The following is a 22,827-nucleotide window of genomic DNA, read 5'->3' on the forward strand; positions in this document are numbered from 1 at the left end:
TTTTGATTTCCTTAAGCCTTTGGAGAACTTCCTTTACATTACACCAAGGATATCTGGCATATCAACTTCATTTAATATGGGCTAATTTTCAGCCTTGACTTCAGTCAACCAAGCAAATAGAACCACTTTCAAGTGGGCAAGCTAGTAATTGAATCCAGAATCTCTGATAAGTGGCCCAATTAAAATTACATTCCTTCCTCCAAGGCATAGTTTCTATCCTTAAAATACATTCCCACACATATTCTCCAAATTTCTGCTGTTATAAATTAGCAAAATTTCACAATTTCCTCCTTCCAGTTCAGACTTATATTTGAATTCTTAGAGCGTCAGTTCAGTTCAGTCACTTAGTCCTGTCCAACTCTTTGCGACCCCATGGACTGCAGCACACCAGGCCTCCCTGTGCATCATCAGCTCCCAGAGCTCGCTCAAATTCATGTCCATCTGCCATCCAACCATCTCATCCTCTGTCGTCCCCTTCTCCTCCTGCCCTCAGTCTTTCCCAGAATCAGGGTCTTTTCCAGTGAGTCAGTTCTTTGCATCAGGTGGCCAAAGTATTGGAGTTTCAGCTTCAACATCAGTCCTTCCAATGAATATTCAGGACTGATTTCCTTTAGGATGGACTGGTTGGATCTCCTTGCAGTCCAAGGGACTCTCAAGAGTCTTTTCCAATACCACACTTCAAAAGCATCAATTTTTCGGCACTCAGATTTCTTTATAGTCCAACTCTCACATCCATACATGACTATATTATGATCTAACTCTAGTTGTGGGTCTGGAAGCAATGAGAGGTGGTAGGAATGGTACATGAGGAAAATAGGCATTCCCTTGCAAGTAACTTGAGGATGCTGAAGCAAGGCAGGGCCAGGTTCATCAACTAGGGATGGCTTCTAGGACAAAGAAGTCTAATTGGTGAGGTACTTAGAATCATCTGAATTCACCCAAATATCCTCATTTCTATTCTAGGAGATCTCATCTAATCAAACAAATGCCCTTACTTTCCCCAAAGTGACACATGACAATGCTGTGAGTTCATTATATATTGTAATTCAAACACCTATAGGAATAAGACTCTAATTTTCAGCTATATGAAGCTGAATATGGCCTGTGTACCCTGACACTGAATTAATTCTCAGAGGTGGAGTTTTGGGTGAAGTAGAAAAGAATAGCTTTATTGGTTTGCCAGGTGAAGGAGGCCACAGTGGGCTAATGCCCTCAAAACTGTGTGTTGCAACCTGGAGAGGGTAGTGAGAAATTATTTTAATAATGGTTCAAAAAGGGCATGATCAGCTTGTGGACATTCTGCTGATTGGTAGGTGGTGAAGTAAGTGGGACTCAGCATCAACAACCTTCTGGTTCCAATCGGTCTGTGATCTATATCAACAAGAGATAATAGAAACTTACCATCCTCTGTTTCTTGAGCTGGCAATTTAAATCTTAGGGTTGTCATTTTTTTTTTTAATTATTATTTTTTGTTGTGCTGGGTCGTCATTGCTGTGTACAGGCTTTTTCTAGTTTTGGAGGGAGGAGGCTACTCTTTACTTTTATGGTGTGTGAGCGTCTCATTGTGGTGGCTTCTCTTGTGGTAGAGCACAGGCTTTGGGGCACTCGGGCTTCAGTAGTTGCTGCACGAGGGCTCAGTAGTTGTGGCTTGCGGGCTCCAGAGTGCAGGCTCAATAGTTATGGCACATGGGCCTAATTGTCCCTCGGCATATGGGATCTGCCTACCGCACAATTGCACTCATCTCACAAGCTAGCAAAGTAATATTTAAAATTCTCCAAGCAAGGCTTCAACAGTATGTGAACCATGAATTTGCAGATGTTCAAGCTGGATTTAGAAAAGGCAGAGGAACCAGAGATCAAATTGCCAACATCCCTCAGATCATAGAAAAACCAACAGAATTCCAGAAAAATATCTACTTCTACTTTACTGACTATGCCAAAGCCTTTGATGGTGTGGGTCACAACAAACTGTGGAAAATTCTTCCAAGAGATGGGAATACCAGACCACCTGACCTGCCTCTTGAGTAACCTGTATGCAGGTCAAGAAGTAGCAGTTAGAACCGGACATGGAACAATAGACTGGCTCCAAATCGGGAAAGGAGTACATCAGGGCTGTATATTGTCATCCTGCTTATTTAACTTATATACAGAATACATCATGTGAAATGCTGGGCTGGATGAAACACAAGCTGGAATCAGGATTGCTGGGAGAAATATCAATAACCTCAGATATGCAGATGACACCACCCTTATGGCAGAAAGCAAAGAAGAGCTGAAGAGCCTCTTGATGAAAGTGAAAGAGGAGCATGAAAAAGCTGGGTTGAAACTCAACATTCAAAAAACAAAGATCATGGCATCTGGTCCCATCACTTCATGGCAAATAGATGGGGAAACAATGGAAACAGTGAGATAATTTACTTTTTGGAGCTCCAAAATCACTGCAGTTGGTGACTGCAGCCATGAAATTAAAAGACATTTGCTCCTTGAAAGAAAAGTTATGACCAACCTAGACAGCATATTAAAATGAAGAGACATTACTTTGCCAACAAAAGTCCATCTAGTCAAATCTATAAGTTTTGATCTATAACTTATAGATGGATCTATAAGTCCATCTATAGTTTTTCCATTAGTCATGTATGGATGTGAGAGTTGGACTATATAGAAAGCTGAGCGCCAGAGAATTGATGCTTTTGAATTGTGGTATTGGAGAAGACTCTTGAGAGTCCCTTGGATTGTAAGGAAATCCAACCAGTCAATCCTAAAAGAAATCAGTCCTGAATATTCATTGGAAGGACTGATGCTGAAGCTGAAGCTCCAATATTTTGGCCACCTGATGCGAAGAACTGACTCCTTGGAGAAGACCCTGAGGCTGAGAAAGATTGAAGGCAGGAGAAGAAGGGGAGATGAGATGGTTGGATGGCATCACCAGCTCGATGGACATAAGTTTGACATAAGCTCCAGGAGTTGGTGATGGACAGGGAAGCCTGGCATGCTGCAGTCCATGGGGGTCACAAAGAGTCACATATGACTGAGTGACTGAACTGAGAACACAGTTAGAAGTCATCCCATTCCATAGTTCTTGGGTTCATCATTACTGCCTAAATAATCTGTAGTAGCAGCTACCCAGACCACAAAGCCTTGCGTTCAGGAGGCACTTCATTGTAGATGCCTACTGGTTGTGATTTGATTGGTTTGCATTTTGTGTCATGAAATACTAGCATCTCCTTTTCTGAATACTAATAGAATTAGCACTACTTTCAAATCCAATCAGGCTATCTAATCAATTCTAATTTCCTGTTTTCCTGAAACACTTTTGGACCTCAAACAAAGCTAGTGGAGGTGGTGGAATTCCAGCTAAGCTATTTCAGATTTTGAAGGATGATGCTGTTAAAGTGCTGCACTCAATATGCCAGCAAATTTGGAAAACTCAGCAGTGGCCATGGGACTGGAAAAGGTCAGTTTTCATTCCAATCCCAAAGAAGGGCCATGCCAAAGAATGTTCAAACTACTGCACAATTATACTCATTTCACATGCTAGCAAGGTAATGCTCAAAATTTTTCAAGCTAGGTTTCAACAATACGTGAACTGATAACTTCCAAAGGTAAAAGCTGTATTTAGAAAAGGCAGAGGGAGCAGAGATCAAATTTAGAGCATCAGCTGATTCATAGAAAACACAAGGGAATTCTGGAAAAACATCTACTTCTGCTTCATGGACTATGCTAAAGCCTTTGATTGTATGGATCACAACAAGCTAGAAAATTCTTAAAGAGATAGGAATACCAGAGCACCTTACCTGCCTCCTGAGAAAATGTATGCATCTCAAGAAGCAACAGTTAGAACTGGACATGGAACAGACTGGTTCCAAATTGGGAAAGGAGTATGTCAAGGCCGTATATTGTCAGCCTGTTTATATATTGTCAGCCTGTTTGTACATCTTGTGAAACGCTGGACTGGATGAAGCTCAAGCTGGAATCAAGATTGCCAGGAGAAATATCAATAACCTTGGATATGTAGATGACACCACCCTAATGGTGGAAAGTGAAGAGGAACTGAAGAGCCTCTTGATGATGGTGAAAGAGAGTGAAAAAGCTGCCTTAAAAGTCAACATTCAGAAAACTAAGATCATGGCATCTGGTCCCATGACTTCATGGCAAATAGATGGGGAAACAATGGAAACAGTGACAGACTTTATTTTCTTGGGCACCAAAATCAGTGTGGATGGTGACTGCAGCCATGAAATTAAAAGATGCTTGCTCCTTAGAATAAAAGCTATGACAATCCTAGACAGCATGTTAAAAAGCATGAGACATCACTTTGCCAAGAAAGATCTGCACAGTCAAAGTTATAGTCTTTCCAGTAGTCATGTACGGATGTAAGAGTTGTACCATAAAGAAGGCTGAGTGCCTAAGAACTGATGCTTCCAAACTGTGGTGCTGGAAGAGTCTCTTGAGAGTCCCTTGGACTGCAAGGAGATCAAGCCAATCAATCCTAAATGAAATCAACCCTGAATATTCATTGGAAGGACTGATGCTGAAGTTGAAGCTCCAAAACTTCGGCCATCTGATGCAAAGAGCCAACTCATTGGAAAAGCCCCTCATGCTGGGAAAGATTTAAGGCAGGAGGAGAAGGGGGTGACAGAGGATGAGATGGTTGGATGGCATCATCACCTCAATGATTGAGCAAACTCCCAGAGATAGTGAAGATCAGAGAAATGTGGGGTGCCAGTCCATGGGGTCACAAAGAGTCAGACAGGACTGAGCAGCTAAACAACAGCAAGAACCCCATGGAGCCTTGGTAGGGGAGGGAGCTGCGAGGAGACAGGCCTTCCTCCATATCCTCTGCTTTAGTTCCTCTCCAAAATATCTAGATAATAGTATTTGACGCACATTTTCTGAGTTGTTTTGCAGATGTAAAAAACCTTCCCCTGTCCAAGAATGGAAGATGTTAACTACTTGACAGAGTCCCAGGCCTCCTGGAGCCTAGGGACTGATAATGTCAACCTGTGATACCACCCTGCTGCCTCACCATCAGCCAGAGAAATGTGCACAAGCTGATCTCAGACCCTGCGACCCTCCTCCCTCACCTGACTTATATTTTTAAAAACTTTTTATTTTGTATTGGGGTGTGTGCATGCATGCTAAGTACCTTCAGTCGTGTCCGACTCTTTGAGACCCTATGGACCCACCATGCTCCTCTGTCCATGGGATTCTCCAGGCAAGAATACTGCAGTGGATTGCCATGCCCTCCTCCAGGGGATCTTCCTGACCCAGGGATCGAACCCGTGTCTCCTACATCTCCTGCATTGGCAGGCGGGTTCTTTACCACTAGCACCACCTGGGAAGCCCATATTGAGGTATAGCCAATTAACAAACAATGTTGTGATAGTTTCAGGTGGAGGGCGAAGGGACCCAGCCATCCATATACATGTATCCATTCTCTCCCAAATAATGCTCAAAATTCTCCAAGCCAGGCTTCAACAATACGTGAACCATGAACTTCCTGATGTTCAAGCTGGTTTTAGAAAAGGCAGAGGAACCAGAGATCAAATTGCCAACATCTGCTGGATCATGGAAAAAGCAAGAGAGTTCCAGAAAAACATCTATTTCTGCTTTATTGACTATGCCAAAGCCTTTGACTGTGTGGATCACAATAAACTGTGGAAAATTCTGAAAGAGATGGGAATACCAGACCACCTGATCTGCCTTTTGAGAAATCTATATGCAGGTCAGGAAGCAACAGTTAGAACTGGACATGGAACAACAGACTGGTTCCAAATAGGAAAAGGAGTACGTCAAGGTTGTATATTATCACCCTGCTTATTTAACTTATATGCAGAGTACATCATGAGAAACGCTGGACTGGAAGAAACAAGCTGGAATCAAGATTGCCAGGAGAAATATCAATAACCTGATATGCAGATAACACCACCCTTATGGCAGAAAGTGAAGAGGAACTAAAAAGCCTCTTGATGAAGGTGAAAGTGGAGAGTGAAAAAGTTGGCTTAAAACTCAACATTCAGAAAACAAAGATCATGGCATCTGGTCCCATCACTTCATGGGAAATAGATGGGGAAACAGTGGAAACAGTGTCAGACTTTATTTTTTTGGGCTCCAAAATCACTGCAGATGGTGACTGCAGCCATGAAATTAAAAGACACTTACTCCTTGGAAGGAAAGTTATGACCAACCTAGATAGCATATTCAAAAGCAGAGACATTACTTTGCCAACAAAGGTTCGTCTAGTCAAGGCTATGGTTTTTCCTGTGGTCATGTATGGGTGTGAGAGTTGGACTATGAAGAAGGCTGAGTGCCGAAGTATTGATGCTTTTGAAGTGCGGTGTTGGAGAAGACTCTTGAGAGTCCCTTGGACTGCAAGGAGATCCAACCAGTCCATTCTGAAGGAGATCAACCCTGGGATTTCTTTGGAAGGAATGATGCTAAAACTGAAACTCCAGTACTTTGACCACCTCATTTGAAGAGTTGACTCATTGGAAAAGACTCTGATGCTGGGAGGGATTAGGGGCAGGAGGAGAAGGGGACGACAGAGGATGAGATGGCTGGATGGCATCATTGACTCGATGGACGTGAGTCTGGGTGAACTCTGGGAGTTGGTGATGGACAGGGAGGCCTGGCGTGCTGCGATTCATGGGGTCGCAAAGAGTCGGACACGACTGAGCGACTGAACTGAACTGGATACTCCCCCAAACTCCCCTCCCATCTAGGCTGCATTGAGCAGAGTTCCCTGTGCTATAGAGTAGGACCTTAGTGCTTTGCTGAAACCCTTCTGGGAGTTCCAGGCTTTAGAGCTTGAGCCACCTGTCTGCTTGCATAGCCCTGCAATAAACCTTTCTCTTCTCCAAACTCCAACATTTCAGTTTGTTTGGCCTCACTGTGCATTGGGCACCCAAACTTGCATGAACACTTGTGCCTTTGAGCACCCTTCATTGGTCAGGGTTCAGTTGCAGAGATCAGAAGCCACTCTAGCTAGTTTAAGGAGGAAGCATTGTAGGGAGATTCTTTACTGGCTGAGCCATCAGGGAAGCCTATGCATATGATTGCTGCTGCTGCTGCTGCTGCTAAGTCGCTTCAGTCGTGTCCGACTCTTAGCGACCCCATGGACTGCAGCCTACCAGGCTCCTCTGTCCATGGGATTTTCCAGGCAAGAGTACTGGAGTGGGGTGCCATTGCCTTCTCCAGCATATGATTAGCTGAACGTAAATTATTCAGAATCTCAGCTGAAAGGAAGTCCAGAAAGTGTGTGTGTCTTTTTATACTTTCCATCAACTGCATGACACACTAGGATGGGGGTTGGAGTGGAGCTGAACACCAAGCTACCATACCTATCCTAACCCTCATCAAAGATTTAGTATATTTGGCTTTAGTATATTTAGTGTATATCCTGGAATCCCAATTCCAGGATAACAGGAAACTCAGACTTCTTTCAATTTTCTTCTGTTTCTCTGAATCATTCTCTGCTTCTATGTGCACATAGACTTTCTGGTGCCTCTAATCAGAACCTGGCCAAAACCTTTAGCCCTCTCACCATCTTCTAAAAGAAATCATAATGTTAGGGGAAACACTGACTGAAACCGCCCTCCCGGGTCAGGTACCAGAGTAACCATTTGCATGAGTTATTTTATGACAGGAGGTCCTGGTAAGGAACACAGAACTAACAAGCCACCACCACTGGAAGAATTCGCGAAAGGTCAAAAGGAGAGAGGAGATGCCAGTCCATGTGTCCTACCACCTCCCAGAATCCTCCTCATTGGAATCTTGGCTGAGCAACACCAGAAAGGACCCTGAGTCAGAATGATTGGCCAGAGACAGCCCGGAAATTAACTACATTACCATAAAGCCTGAGGCTGTGAACCACGTGACAGAGCAGTCCTCTTGGGTTCCTTACCTTGCAGCTCTCTGCCCTGGCGCTCCTTCCCAATAAAGTCTCTTGCTTTTTCAGCATGTGTGTCTCCTTGGACAATTCATTTCTGAGTGTTAAACACGAGCCCACTCTCGGGCCCTGGAAGGGGTCTCCTTTCCTGCAACAAAAACACAATAAGTGCTTGATGATTTTTGTCTTTTTCCTCAAGATTTGTGATATTATGAGAGAAAGACCATATCAAGGAATACATGGCCATCTGCCATCTCATTGCATTCCTGACTGGTTCCATTTTTTCCTCACTTACTTTTGAAGTTGATCCCTCAAGTTCATGTTCTTCCATGAATCCAAACTCTTTGTATATGGCTCTTCCTGTGATACTTTCAATAATTTTATTTTAATTCCCATTACTCTCCTTTTATCTTACTTTTTATGTTTCAGCAAATGTTTTGGTCAGTTGAGATGTCTCCTACCATTTTTACTGTTGTTCTTATGCCAATTCTTTTATAGATTATTTTTAAGTTTTCCCATCATTTTAGAGAACTTTAAAAAATTTTCAGTATCTTTTTGGAATTTGAATAGTGTGAGTCCTTAAAATGGCTTCTAGGGAAAAAAATCCATTTTCCTAACAAACACACTGACTACATTTGGAGTGGTATAATATGTTCATTTTACTCAAATGTGAAGGCAGCCTAGATTTGCAGAAAATTGAGGATTTTGTAAGCCCTTGCCAATGGCAACTACCAAAAGTCACCACTCCCAGTAACTCAAGCAAAACTACTGTTCTGCTCCCATATTCACAGGTTTGTACACAGAGCTTCTTGGACAGATTTCCCAAGTTGACCAGGAGATGGAGTTTCCAGGAAAGTTGGACAGGACATAAAAATGGCAATATTTCAGCTACCTCTAGGAGTAAAGCCATGAGCTTCATCTCCTCCAGTAATTTACCTGAATGGCTTTTATGCCAGATCTCCAAGGGTTTCTCCTAGAAATTTCTGGGGCTTGTGCCTGCATTTTGAAAGGCAGACTATTATTATACTGAAGTTTCCTTCACGATGCTTATTAAAATACAACTCTATATAAATTTTTTACAATTTTCAGAGTGATTTCATTATATAATCACCCACCCAAACCTCATTTCCAACAAACCCAAAGAAGTTGATAGGCTAAGGACTGGCCCCCCTTTTAGAGATGAGGAAACTAAGTCAATAGACCAACATATTACAGATGATAAATGACAGAACCTGAACAAGTACCTCAGTCAAGTCTCCTACTCACAATGCTCCCCCACCTCAGAAAATATTTGCCATAATAAAATCTGATAGGAACTTTACTGGTGGTCCAGTGGTTAAGACTCCACCTTCCAGTGCAGAGGTCATGGGTTCGATCCCTGATTGGGGAACTAAGAAGAACTAAGATCCCACATGTCATGTGGTGCAGGACAACAAGTGGCACTAGAAAACTTGAATACCTCTATGCAAAAAACAGCAGCAACAACTGATCATACCTTGCACCATACACAAAGATTAACTCAAAATGGATCATAGACCTAAATGTAAAACCAGAAGAAAAGAAGAAAAATGTCTGATAAGTTTGCACACAATGGATTTTTATTTTATACTTTTCTTACCTGTGGAAATTGTCATCAGTTTTCCAAAGGTTCTTTGATAATTAAACAAGTTTCCTTGGATCTTTTTGAGCAGGGGACATTTTCACTGTTAGCCCAAGGTAAAACCAGTACTCCCAGGCTCACAATTTCACAACATAGTCCTGTCACTCCTGGGTGTCCATGAAAGAGTTACACACATCTATAGACTCAATATGAAATTTGAATTTAAATTGAATTTGCTCCCCCACATCCTCAGAGATCATGAGAAGGTGAGGAAATGGAATAAGTACATCCTTTCTGTCCAGTGTAGACATCGGCTAGGACAAGACGCTGACCCTAGACCAATCTTCCTAGGTTTCATTGGTTCAAGGAGGAGTTTTCATGCCCGAATCCCACCACTCACCCTTCTTCTCTTCAAAGTTTTCTGCTGAGGTACTGATGAACCTATTTACAGGGAAGAAATGGAGACACAGACATAGAGAATGGACTTGTGGATGCAGTTGGGGAAGGAGAGGGTGGGACGAATTGAGAGAGTAGCATGGACATATATACACTACCATGTGTAAAACAGATGGCTAGTGGGAAGCTGCTGCATAGCACGGGGAGCTCAACCTTGTGCTCTGTGACAACCCAGAGGGCTGGGATAGGGAGTGGGTGGGAGGAAGGCTCAAGAGGGAGGGGATATATGTATACTTATAGCTGATTCACATTGTTGCATGAAACCAACACAACATTGTAAAGCAATTATCCTCCAATTAAAAAAATAAAACTAATAGTGAAAAAAAAAAGGTTTCCACTGAGAAAGCTATAGGCACACAGAGTGATTAGAACAGCAAGTGAAGTGTCTTTTATTAATAAAAGCTTGATATGAGAATTCAGATACACTTGGTAATCCCTCCTCCCCTCATTCTCTCTGTTTTAGAGTTCTCTGGTTTCACAAATTAATCAGAAAACACAACTTAAGCTACTCCTCCTCTGAATCTGAGAATCTAAGGTGGTCAGAACAAATGTGGCCTGACCTGATAGCTCAGTTGGTAAAGAATCCACCTGCAATGCAGGAGACCCTGATTCGATTCCTGGATCAGGAAGATCCGCTGGAGAAGGGATAGGCTACCCACCCCAGTATTCTTGGGCTTCCCCTGTGGCTCAGCTGGTAAAGAATTTACCTCCAATGTGGGAGAACTGGGCTTGATCCCTAGGTTGGAGAAGGGGAAGTCTACCTACTCCACTATTCTGGCCTGGAGAATTCCATGGACCAAAGAGTCGGACAAGAGTGAGTGACTTTTACTTAACTGAAATCATTCTAAGCAGGTGGAACCAATAATATAGTCTATAGATGTATAGATCACTTTTCACTGTGATGACCCTGCTCACCAGTGAGATGTAGCATAGTGATTGATCTCAGACCCACCAGATTAGCAGCTTCTATGCAGGAAGAGCTCAGAAAGAGGTATAGCAAACGTCAGTTTGTAGGTAACCTGAATTTGCTCTCCACCATGGACCAAAGCTGAAGCATGGAGAGGAGGCTTAAAAATGTTCCCTTTCCTAATATGAGAGAGAATACGCTCACTGTTCCACATATGTTTGCTGGGGAGGAGTTGATTTTGATGTTGGCTCCCTCTCAGGTTGCCATGGTGATGACAGAGAGAAGAGTAAGTGACAGCATAAAGAGAAATCCAGTGTCATCCAGAGATGCAGTGTTCCAGGAGGAATTAACAAGATTCCCCTCACAGTAGAACCAAACTTGCTGGGGCTTCCGAGTAACATAGGGCCTAAGGAAGAAGTCTTTGGGCCCAAAGACCTGTTATCTTCGCAGGGCTTGTGCTGCTACCAATGTGCCAGAATGAGAGGATCCCAGCCTCTGATACTGACACTCAAGCCTGTGTTCATGTCAAATGACACTGAGGGCTATTATATTGCTTCCCTTAGTGCCTGCACACAGGTGTTACCAATCAGGACCCACACAGATGACACACATCAGCACCTCCCAATGTCTGGGCAGATTTGCAAACAGGGCAGATTTGCCCTTCTGAGGCCCCGACGGTTCAGTCCAACACAAGTGGCTAACCAAGTTGGCTGTGAATACAGGACAGCAGTTAATTTCTCCCACAGGTTGGCAAGGGAGATAATGTTCATCTCACCTCAAACTTATCATCTGACATTTAATTGTATTCTTGGCATGTGTTAGAGATGTGGCTATATTGGGTAACCAGTCCCGGGAAGTTGCTATCTTTTCTTTTAGGAAAATAACATGGTTTGACAGTTTACAGCAGATGCAGTCCTGGCCTTGGAAACAGGAAACCTTTTGTCAGAGTGCAGTGATGTGGTTTCTACACAATAAGGCTGTATCCTGGATTATAGATGCTTCATGTTTAGCCAGAGCTCAGAACGATTGCAAGGATTAGCGGAAAAGCCCTGGACTCAACATAAGATTTAGGGGTCCAGTCTTGGCTCCTGTACTGACTTGTGGGGCATCCTTGAACCAATCGCTTCTCTCATCATCTTCAATTTCCTCATTGAAAGATGGGAATATCTCATGGGGAGTAATAAGAGACTCAAATGAGTCCATGGATGCCAAGCTGCTCTGAAGTGCAGAAAGAGCCCAGCCTGTATGTAAAGCCAGCTTACTAACATCACAGGATGGTGAAGGACAAAGATGTACAGTCCAAGGTACTTGAAAGTATCCATGGAGAAAAACAAATGTTTTAACCCATTTCTTGCCCATAAGCCTTGGGTAAGCGTTGACAGTGCCTCCCTTCAGGAGAGACTGCAAGCTTGGAGGCACCAGGGACCTAATAGAGCCAAATAGGGAAAAACAGGGAAACCTGCAGTTCATGGGGTTGCAAAGAATCGAACTGACTTAGCGACTGAACAACAAGGGAAGTCAAGGGAAGCCAAGGATGTGATTACTGAAATGATACCATGATGGAGCTTCCCTGGTGGCTCAGATGGTAAAGAATCTGCCCGCAATGCGGGAGACCTGAGTTCAATCCCTGGGTCAAGAAGATCCCCTGGAGAAGGAAATGGCTATCCATTCCAGTATTCTTGCCTGGAGAATTCCATGGACAGGGGAGTTTGGCAGGCTACAGTCTACGGGGTTGCAAAGAGTAGGACACAACTGAGCCCTCAAGTGTGTGTCCAGAAAATGATTATATATACGCACACATTTTATAAATCTATATCTATCTATCTCCACACACACACACAAACACACACGACACACAACACACGACATACTGAGTCTCAGATCTGTAACATGCCCAGTACTCTGCTAAGTATTTTACATGTATTATCTAATTTAATCCTTATAATTACCCTGTGAATGTATTATCATACCTGTCTTATAGATGAAGGAACTGAGGCTTAGAGACTAATTTGCTATTTTGGCTGTCATCGTTTAGCTAGCAAAGAACCCGTATTTGCAATCCAGGTGTGTGTGTGTAGTGTGACTCCACAGCCTGTTCATATAACCACCTGGCACTAAATTGTTGGCCATAGAATCTCCTGGGTGCCTGGACCTCCTGATCCCTCACCCAGTGCTAAAAGTCTACGGTCAGTTTAGAACTCAGCCACCAGAAGGCGCTGCCTCCCATGCTGTTAATGGGCAGCGGTTGAATTGCTGGGGACTTGTGCATGCTGCATGCTAAGTCGCTTCAATCGTGTCCCCACTCTGTGCGACCCTATGGACTGGAGCCCACCAGGCTCCTCTTTCCATGGGATTCTCCCAGCAAGAATACTAGAGTGGGTTGGCATGCTGTCACCTAAGGGATCTTCCCGACCCAGGGAATGAAGCTGGGTCTCCTGCGTTGCAAGCAGATTCTTTACCATCTGAGCTGCCAGGGAAGCCAAAGCTGGCTATTCTGTCTCAGGGAGGGAAGAATTCTGGAAGAACCCAGAGCCCAACTCCAGGTTTTTCTTGAGTTCTTGCTCAACCCCTTTTAATTCACACTTAGCCCCAGGGCCCAGATTTCCCCAGTGATGGGGATAAAAATGCCTTGCACATCAGTTTATATGCTTCTCTTCCATGTAGGCCACAGGAGATCAGGCAAGGTGCCTGCCTTCTCGGAACTCTGAAGGGAAACGAGTAGAAGGAGCCGAGCGGTTAAGAGCCAGAATTCCGTGACTACACTGTCTGAGTCTCCCTCAGGTTCCCCACTTTCTGGCCTTGCTGAGGTCATTTCAACTCTCTGAGCCCCCTTTTCCTATCTGTAAACATGAGGATAGCACCTCCCCACCCCACCCTGCTGGGACTTGGTCAGCCTTGTTCAGGATAAAGCATGTGGAGTGCTGAGCTCAGTGCCTGGTGCATCTCAGGAGAACTGGGCTATTCAAAATTTCTCCTTCTGGGCCCAGACCCTTCAGCCAGAAGGAAGCTCGCCCAGCCAGGATGGAGTTCACACAGAGGTTGCACAGCACTGAGGGGAGGGAACAGAAGTCCTTCATCCGGCCCTGGTCTCTGGTAGCCCTGTGCTCCAAAGAGCCCAGGCTCTGTGAGAGGCTGCCACTGCCCAGCAGGAGGCCCTCAAATATCCCTCTCTTGGTGACACCTTTCAGCAGCCCTCAGCTCTTCCTGGCTCAGAATTGTTCCTAATCTCTGACTTACTTCCCTCCAGCTGGAGTTGAAACGTTTTCTCTCTTGCCCTCTCACACACTGAATCCTTCACCAAGCTCTGTAGACTCTACTTCCTGAAAGCACTGGGGCTCTGCCATGAGGCAGACCGGAAGCCTGGTTCTGCTGCTTATCACTGGTATAACCTGGGCAAGTGCTGTAATCATTCAAATATGGGTTCAGCCATTGATTCATGGTGTGACCTTAAGCAGATTCCTTAAACTCTCCAAACCACAGTTTGTTCATCTCTAAAGTGGGGATAATAACAGTACTTATGTATCAGAGTTGTTGTAAGGATTAAATGAGGTAATAGGTTAAAGTGCCTCATCCTAAGAAGTGGCCATGCTTGTAGTAACCTCCACACAAACACACAGACCCAGGGACAAAATCCTTACTAACCTTAAGTTTCTCATTCATAAATGGGCATAACTGTCTCCTCAGGATTGTTGTGATTATAGTAGCATAGGAGATCATGGTGGCTAATGCAAGCAGCAAGTGCCTTGGAGAACGTGTGACTACCACTTCCTAAAGACTGGTTCTTTGCCAGGTTTTCTACCTGGCTTTATGCACTTGCCCAGAGGTTGCTACAAGTCTTGCCAGCTGGGGAGTAAACCCAAAACATAGTAACCAACACCAGGCCCCTGAGAGGTCTAAACAGTGAACTCAGGCCACCTAACAACTTTGTTTGGGAGGAGGATTGGCCACCATTTTACAACAGGGGCCTGGGTCGAAGAGGAGACCAACTGCCCACTAGATAACCACACAGGTACAGTCCGGGAGAAGAGGAGAGAGATGGAGTTGGTAACAACCACTGGGGTTGGAGAGAGGGCTTTCCTTTACAGAAACAGAGGAGAAAATAGGCAACTCTTAACGAGCATATACAGCGTGTATGTGTGTGACTGTGTGAGTGATATAATCAAGGACTACAGAGATGTAGTGAGAAGGCTGAGCGTAGAGAACTGACCTTGACACCTGAGGGGAGTGGGCCTATGATGGAACCAGCAGTGTCAGATATGGGATTTGAACTGAGGTACATCTGCCTCCAAAGCTCATGCTCTTAATCACTATAATATTAATGCCTGGCATGGAGGAGGTGCTCAATGAACATTCATTTAATGAAGGAATTCACACAGCTGCCTCTTTGTGGAAAGTTTTCTCTCTCCATCTCTACCTGGGCCCATTCTTCAAGTCCCAGCTCAAATGAAGATTTGCACTCAACCAAAGTACCCTGTTCTCATTGCTATGGGGGAACAGGAGGAGTAGTGCTGGGATGAGGACGTATGGGCACCTAGGGTGGGCCAGCTAGGTGGAGCCAGGGGAAGGACTCAGTTTTGCAAAGATTCCCCCCACCCCAAGTCTGTGCACTGGATTTGACGTTGCTACAATGAATGGATACATCCATGACAACAAAGCAACTCACACTGTACTCTGATTAGTCAGAACAGTGACTTCCAATCACTTAGCAACTATGTCGGGGGAAGAGGATTGGAAGCCATTTCAGGGCAAGGGACTGGGAGGAAAATGAGACAAAATGGCTGCCACTGACCAATGGCACATGCTCAGTAAGGGGGAGGAGAGAGGGAAGTAAGAGGAGCTCACTGAGTTAAGAATTACTGCTCCAAGGGTTTTAGGGTCTTTAAGCCACTGGGGATTTAAGGATTTGTAATTCTATGCTACATAATACCCTAAAACCAAAGATATTGGGATTCCAAAGATTTTAAACTCCTACTACCTATGGTACAAGGACTTGAGCAATTTTTGAGCTATTAAATGCTCAAATGAAATGAAATGCTGGGAGCCTAGGACCCAAAACAAGGGTTTTAATCAGAACACTGGACATGTTAAAAATACTAATCCCTCTTCAACTTCAAATCAACCTTGGTTTAACTCTTAGGATCGTGGTTTCAAATAGTCTTTCACACCATCTAGAGACCTCTGAGGGTACCTCACAAAAAGGGGGTGAAGAGAGTTCGTTTACATAGAGAGGACACCAAAGTAGGAATTCTGTGTCTCCCATTGTAATTCCCGGGGCAGCTCCATCTTTATCTGTCTTGTATGTTGGCCCTCTGCATTCAATTCAAAAGAAGGGTGTTCCTGCTGAAGCTCAGAAAATAAGTTGAAGCCACATTTGGTCTCTGTTTCCTTTTGTTTGTTTGCTTAATGGGGGACAAACAATACATCCTGAGATTGGTAAACCATCAAATGGTGCCAGGGAGATCAGGTGGAGATGACTGATAAATCAATCTTTAGTTGAATAAATCCAGTCATTAGCTGACTCTAGCCTACTAGCTGATTTCTAACATAAAATTAATAACCACTGCTACAACGATGATTGCTATGAATACCACTACTTATTGTGTGCTTTTACCATGTGCCAGGAGTTGTGCTAAGTACTTGACATATATTATCTCACTGAATCCTTACAACAACCCTGAGAGGAAGTACCATGACTTTTCCCATTTTACAGATGAGGAGACTGGGGTTCAGAGTGGATAAGTAGCCCAAGGTTATACAGCTAGAAGATTGGTAAATTCCACTTTACCTACAAGCAGAAACAGAATGGCCTAAAAGGATTAAAGTGATCAAAGGTCAACTGCCTGGCAGGCTTAATTAAGGAACGAAGTTAAATTTTGACCAATAGATGGCACCAGTGTGTGTTTGGTGGGCTGCCCAAGGCTGTGTCCAATTAAGGGAAGTCCCAGTGAGGGCTCAGAACTGGAGCAACCTGTCTTAAGTTGAGACAGGAGAGAAAGAAAGATGGGCAGTGTTCTGCTCCTGAATCAGATAATGCTACCCTGTCCTGTCTGTAGCTCGGCAAAGACATGGGAAGCCAGCAAGTGAGGGGATGGAGGTGGTTCTACTAAGAACTGTTTTTAAAAGATCTGCAAATCTTTTTCCTTCAGCATTTCCTGGGCACCTCTCTTGTGCCAGACAGTGTGCTGTGCAAAAAAGTCACGTGGTGATATCAAACACGGCCCCATCTTACTGCAAAGGAGGAGAGGTAGATGCTATGGTAGAAGGCTGAGGTACTGAATGATGGGGGCACCCAGCCTGGGCTTGGGAGTCTGGGGAGACTTCTCACAGGAGAGGTGTCTGAGCTAGTCCTGTTGGATGCATGGGAGCTTATCAGACAAAAGTGAAAAAGCATTCCAGACAGCATTAAAGCCACAGAGGGATTAGAATCCATGACACATTTAAAGACAGGAAGCATGAGCTTCAAGTGTTGAGAGACAAGTCTAAAGAGACAAGCAGGAACTGGCAATTGAACAGCCTAGAATATCAAGTTGAGGACTTGATTTGTGAGTATCTGAGTAGAAAAGCTATAGATTCCCAGAAAGATCTGTGACTTATAAAACAAAGTCCAACTATTGCTGAGGCAATGAAAAGCAGTGGTAGGGCTTTGAGCAGTGGGCACAGCATGGTCTGATCTAGTGGCCTGTAGGCTTCCCAGGGGCACTAGTGGTAAAGAATCCTCCAGCCAATGCAGGAGATGTAGAGACAAGGGTTTGATCCCTGGGTTGAGGAAGATCCCTTAGAGAAGGACATGGTAACCTACTCCACTATTCTTGCCTGGAGAATCCCATGAACAGAGAAGCCTGGTGGGCTACAGTCCATAGGGTCACACAGAGTCAGACACAACTGAAGCAACTTAGCACACACGCACACATGTGGAGGATGAATTGCAGTGGAACATGCTGGAGGCAAGAAAATGACTCAAAGGCTGTTTGGGACAGGGGTGAGTCTGAGGAGCTGAGCTATGGCAGATACAAAGGGACTTGAGAAGGTAACATTTTTAGGACTTGGTCGCCTCTCAAGGCCCCTCCCCACATGCACAGGCTCATCATCAAGGCTCAGCTGATGCTGCATCTCTAACCTTCCCCCACCTCCAGCTCTGCTTCTGACTTTTAAGCTGCCCTCTGAGGTCCATTTTTTCCCCCTTCCCAAGCTGTCTTTAAGGTTTAATCAAATCTGATTGCACAAGTTGACCAAGAAGGCCTGGCCCCATGGTGGGCCTCCCGTGGTACATCCCTGTGAAGAAAGATCTGTCAATTGACCTCAGGTAGAGCAATGGATTGGCCTTGAGCTGGTTTCTGACCCTCTGCCCATGACTTCAAAACATGGGCAGAGTTCAGTTAAGAAATCAGTCCAGTTCCAGGAAAAAAGGTAAACATCATCTAGTTTATTTTTCTCCTGATTGGTCTCATGCCAAAATACAGACCCCAGTAGATAACAACCAAAAGGGAAGCGATCCCCAAAGTAGACTGATGTTTTAGATGTCCCCTTTCCTTCCTGCAAGGTCCGTCAGCAAGGCACCCCAACTGGTGTTGGTATTGCATCCATGGAGGTGAAGCCAGAAATCAGGCTTACCACAGGAAGACAGGACTTCATGGCCACCTGAATGGTTGGGGAGTCAGAGCCCTGAAGAGTGACAGTTCTCTGCATAGGCATGCTTCATCCTCATCTGCTCCCTGGGGGGTTCAGAAAGTAAGTTTTCCTTCCCCTAGAGTTCCTAGGACCCTCTCGTTGGCAACACAACAGCAACCCAATAAGATGCCAGAGGGCTGGGCTTACAGATCTGTTGGGTGTAGCCAGGGTGAGCTGGTAACTTGAGGACCCAACTTTCAATCCAGAGAACTGTTCCTGGGAATTCCTGGCTAATCAATGCCCTGGAATGTTGCCAGGCATAATGAACCCCATCAGACTAACTGGTTCAGTTGGGACAGGTCAGGGGCAGGGAGGGAGAATGAGCTGTTGCCCTGTGTGGTGCTGACCCTGGTACCTTCACACACCCTTCTGGCCCCTTTCCATCTGCTTCTTCTTTCTCCTCCTCTTCTCTTTCCTCCACTTCCTCCTCCTCCTCACTGGTTGAGTCCTCATAGAGGTTGATGGTTGCCTGGACAGGGAAGTTCTTCAGTAAAATCTCCCCATCACTGTACAGGTAGTCAAAGGAGCAGGATTTAGGCCAGAAGAGTCTGTGGACAGAGAAGAAATATGGTCCCAACTTGGATAGGCTGCCATGTGCAGAAGGGTCAGTAGGACCAAGAAGGAAGCCAGCCCCTAAACTCTTAGTTGCAGTAATGGGGTGAGATGGAAAAAGAAGAAAGGGAGCTTTGTAACAGAACCTTCTGGAGTGTTACAAAATGGCTCCATGCAGGAAGGTCATGTCTGGTGGGCCTATAGCTGTGAAGAGACCCAAGCCTGGCGTATATCAATCCTGCAACTGATCCCACTCCCTACTCCCCACCCCAGAAGGCCTGCAGCCAAGAATTTTCTAGCCCTGTGTCCTCCATCTCCTACTAAGGCTTTCTTCACTGATCTCTCCACAGGGGCTCATTCTTAGGGGTCACTGACAGTGACTCCAGGGAAGGCAACCTTGGCCAAGTCCCTTAACCTCTCTGAGCTTCCATTTCCTGGTCTGTGAAAGAGTGATCATAGCAGTACCTCCCTCCTCCTGCCTCATAGTGCTGTTGTGAGGATTTAAAAGGCTAATAGATCTACATCAGGCTCTGCGCCTCGTGCCAGAAGCTTACCTGACCGGGTGATGGAACTCAAAGTCAACCTTGGTGACCTTGGCACCTGTTGTCCCACCGGGGGCCTGTCAAAAGCAAAACGCATGTGGCTCAAAGTGCATGGTCAGATAACTGCCTCTTCTGTATCAGGGGTCAGCAACCTGTAGGTAAGATGATCTAGAAAAGACCTTAGACATCTCTGGGGTTCAGTACCCCGTCCCATAAGGGGATCTGTCCTGATTCTAGTTGAACAACAAGTGGACAGAGTCCGGGGGGTTGTTTGCTTTCCTGTCCTTGTTCTAACACCTGTTTGGAGATGGTCCAGGGGACAGAGTTCTACTGAGCAGCAAAGATGCGGGGGTGGGGTGGGGGGGTGGGAAAGAATGCCACGGTTGGGTGCCAGGAGACCATGATTCTAGCATTAGCCCCACTTCACATGCACCGTGGAGCCTGCCCATGTCCCTCTCATGCTCTGGGGCTCAGCTTTCTGCACAGCTAAATTGCCCCAGAGGCCTCGGCTCCCTGCCTTCCTCCTAGAGCTGTTGTGGGACTCAAAAGTGGGCAAGGCTGAGAAAGTGCTTTTCCGGGTCTACAGCCTGAGTTGAAGGTCAGAGATTGGGGGCCCCTCTGGGAAGGGACCAGGTCTGAGTGCCTGCACGTGGTCATGTGTGTGTGTGAACACGTGGGACAGGGGCTCCAACTCACCAAATCCACACGTTTCCTCACCTGCCTGGGGAGGTCATTTGTAGAGGTCAGCCAGGGCCTCCAAAGACAAGCTCCTCTAGGACAAAGAGGAGAGATTAGTTGGTGGAGGAGAAAGAGTCTGGCCTCCCTGAGATAAGAAAAGAAGCCCTCCAAAAACTTGACTCGGATTCCATCTCCAGCAGGAAGACTTTCCTAAGGACCCTGAGTCTAGGTCAAGACAGATGGCACTCCTCTGCTTCAACAGTGTTATCACATCTGTTGGATGATTATCTGTTTAGTTACCTTAGAGCTTCTTAAGGGCAGATTTATGTTCAATGGTATCTGAATCCCCAACACCTAAGCATAATGCCTGGTACACAGTAGGTGTTTTGGTCAATGTTTAGTGAACGGTTAAACGTTTGGAGGAATGAATGAGGGTTGGGTAGAAACTATCTTGCCCCCTACCTCCTGCCCCCCAAAGTAGAGCTCACAGTTCTGCCCTCTTCCTGGGATGGGGAAAGGGGCCAAATATATTTCTGGGTCCACTGCTTTCTCACTAGACTTCAAAAGGTAATGAAAAAAGCAAATGGAAAGCTTATGGTGTGGTCCGGAAAAAGACAGTCCCTTGGTCATTAGCCTCTTGGCACTTTGAACCTCGTTCCCTGCTCTTCAGCCTAGGTCCTGTCCAATCCAGATTTTCTGGTAGTCTCCCCTTTGCCCCTCAGTGGACTGAGCAACTTGGCACACGAGGGCCTGGCTGCTCAGTTTTCAGCTTTGGCAATGCCCACTGTCCCCAAGTCTCCTCCTGTCAATCAGAGGGATTAGTGAGGTGAAGAGCCAGCTGAGATATTAGAGTCTGAGTTGTGGAGGGAGCACAGAGAACAGGGGGGCCCTGGACTTCTTATTTCCTTTGTTGTCCCAGGAACCCCACTAAGCTTGAGTTCAAATGACCAAAGGCCAAATGCCACTTACCGTTCATGTTTATTTACTTCTTGTCCAGAGGAGAGAAGGGGCAATGGGTTTCCCAGGTAGGGCAGTGCCAGGGAGTCCTGTGCTAGGGCTGGAGTTGAGGCCAGGGCCAGAGCAGGGGTGGCAGCAGCGGGGGCAGGAGGGTCCATCCTTAGGGTGTAAAGGCCAGGCAGGCTGTGGGGGCTGTGATTCCTCAGAGTGTCCCGCACTTTTCTGGCTTTTCCTGGGAGACAAACTTTTTATAAGGTCTGCCTGGACTCATAAATTATTCAGGGACATGTCAGGATGAGATACCTGGGGAGCAGTGTGTGTGTGTGTGTGTGTGTGTGTCAAGATTTAGGAAAAGGGGCTTGGGGAGGGATACCCGTGTTCCTGGGTGTGAAATTTCTCCCAGTTGAATAAACAGAGTCAATAGGCAGGGGGGAGGGCGGTTCTTTACCTCCAAGTCAGAAAGGAAAACACAAAAGGGGCAAATCGAACACCATTTGTGCAAATTCCCCAGGTGGTAGCAAGGCCTGAGGGAAGGGAACAAGGGAAGTGCCTTAGAAACCACAGAAAGTTGTCAGGTGCTGGGGAGAGAGACCAGTACAGTGAGAAGGGACAACTGAGGCAAGTGAGACTCACGTTATTTCAGTTCAAACCCCAAATATATTGGCCAGGTGGACTGGATATGGGGTGACCACTATGAAGCATATCCCCCGGGTTAGAGAAAAATGGAGCATCTGGGTGGGGCTGGTCTTGCTGCCTGTGGGTTGGACCTCAAGTCTTCTTTCCACGCCCTCCCCTTTACTGGGCAGTACATTTGCAGAAGTGCCTGACTGAATCCCCTCTCCAGCCTCAGCCATCTGTGGTTTGAGAAGGGAGCACAGGCAGCATTTGCAGGGGTTTCCAGGTCAGATTGCTGATCTCAAATCTCAGCTTCCAGTCCGGGCGCCAGGGTGCTGGGGGAGGTCTGCTGAAAGACCATCTCTGACCCTGGCACCTGGGTTCCCGGCGCCTCGGTTCCCTCTAGTGTGAGAGGAGGATGCAAGCCCAGTGGTTCCAAAGGGCCCTGTCAGGCTGAACACTGACGGGCGCTGGGTAAATGGGTACTGACCCCGGGCAAGCCCAGCACCTGGGTCACAATCCTCTCAGCCTCAGCCAGTCTTCTGGGCCTTCGCCAAACAGTTTGCAGTTACAACTATTGGCAGGTTCCTTATGCTTCAGAGGTTTGAAAATATGACTACTGACCTCAGTGTCGAGCACCGGTGCAGGTTTATTTAGCTTCTTGGATATTCATCACAGCCAGGTGTGTAATCGTCAAAAATTAGAAACCACCTCAATGTCCAATGATAGGAAACAAGGTAGATTATTTAGGGTAAGTCCTTACCACCAAATACGAAGCAGGCACTCATAATCATGTTCTAGGAAGTATAATTATCAACACAAAGTTTAGAAAAATAGATGCTAAAAGTGAATAATTTGATCCCAGTGCTGTTTTTTTCTCTGTTCACATAACCCCCATTTCCAATTTCAACCCCACTGTGTTCTTTGTAGCAAAGGAAAACTGGAAACAAGCCAAATGTCTTAC

The 22,827-nt window shown here is 45.6% G+C and overlaps 1 protein-coding gene across 1 annotated transcript; it reads right to left on the bottom strand.

Moving 5' to 3' along the window:
- Positions 1-18,243: 18,243 nt before the first annotated feature.
- Positions 18,244-21,681, bottom strand: RIPPLY1 (ripply transcriptional repressor 1). The gene is made up of 4 exons (XM_061409350.1): positions 21,261-21,681; positions 20,331-20,385; positions 19,626-19,690; positions 18,244-19,067 (listed from the first exon to the last, which is right to left on the bottom strand). The coding sequence occupies exons 1-4, from the start codon at positions 21,404-21,406 to the stop codon at positions 18,806-18,808; spliced, it is 528 nt and encodes a 175-aa protein (XP_061265334.1). The 5' UTR covers positions 21,407-21,681; the 3' UTR covers positions 18,244-18,805.
- Between the last annotated feature and the right edge of the window lie 1,146 nt (positions 21,682-22,827).

This window comes from Bos javanicus, chromosome X, assembly GCF_032452875.1.
Source record: "Bos javanicus breed banteng chromosome X, ARS-OSU_banteng_1.0, whole genome shotgun sequence".
NCBI classification, from domain to species: domain Eukaryota; kingdom Metazoa; phylum Chordata; class Mammalia; order Artiodactyla; family Bovidae; genus Bos; species Bos javanicus.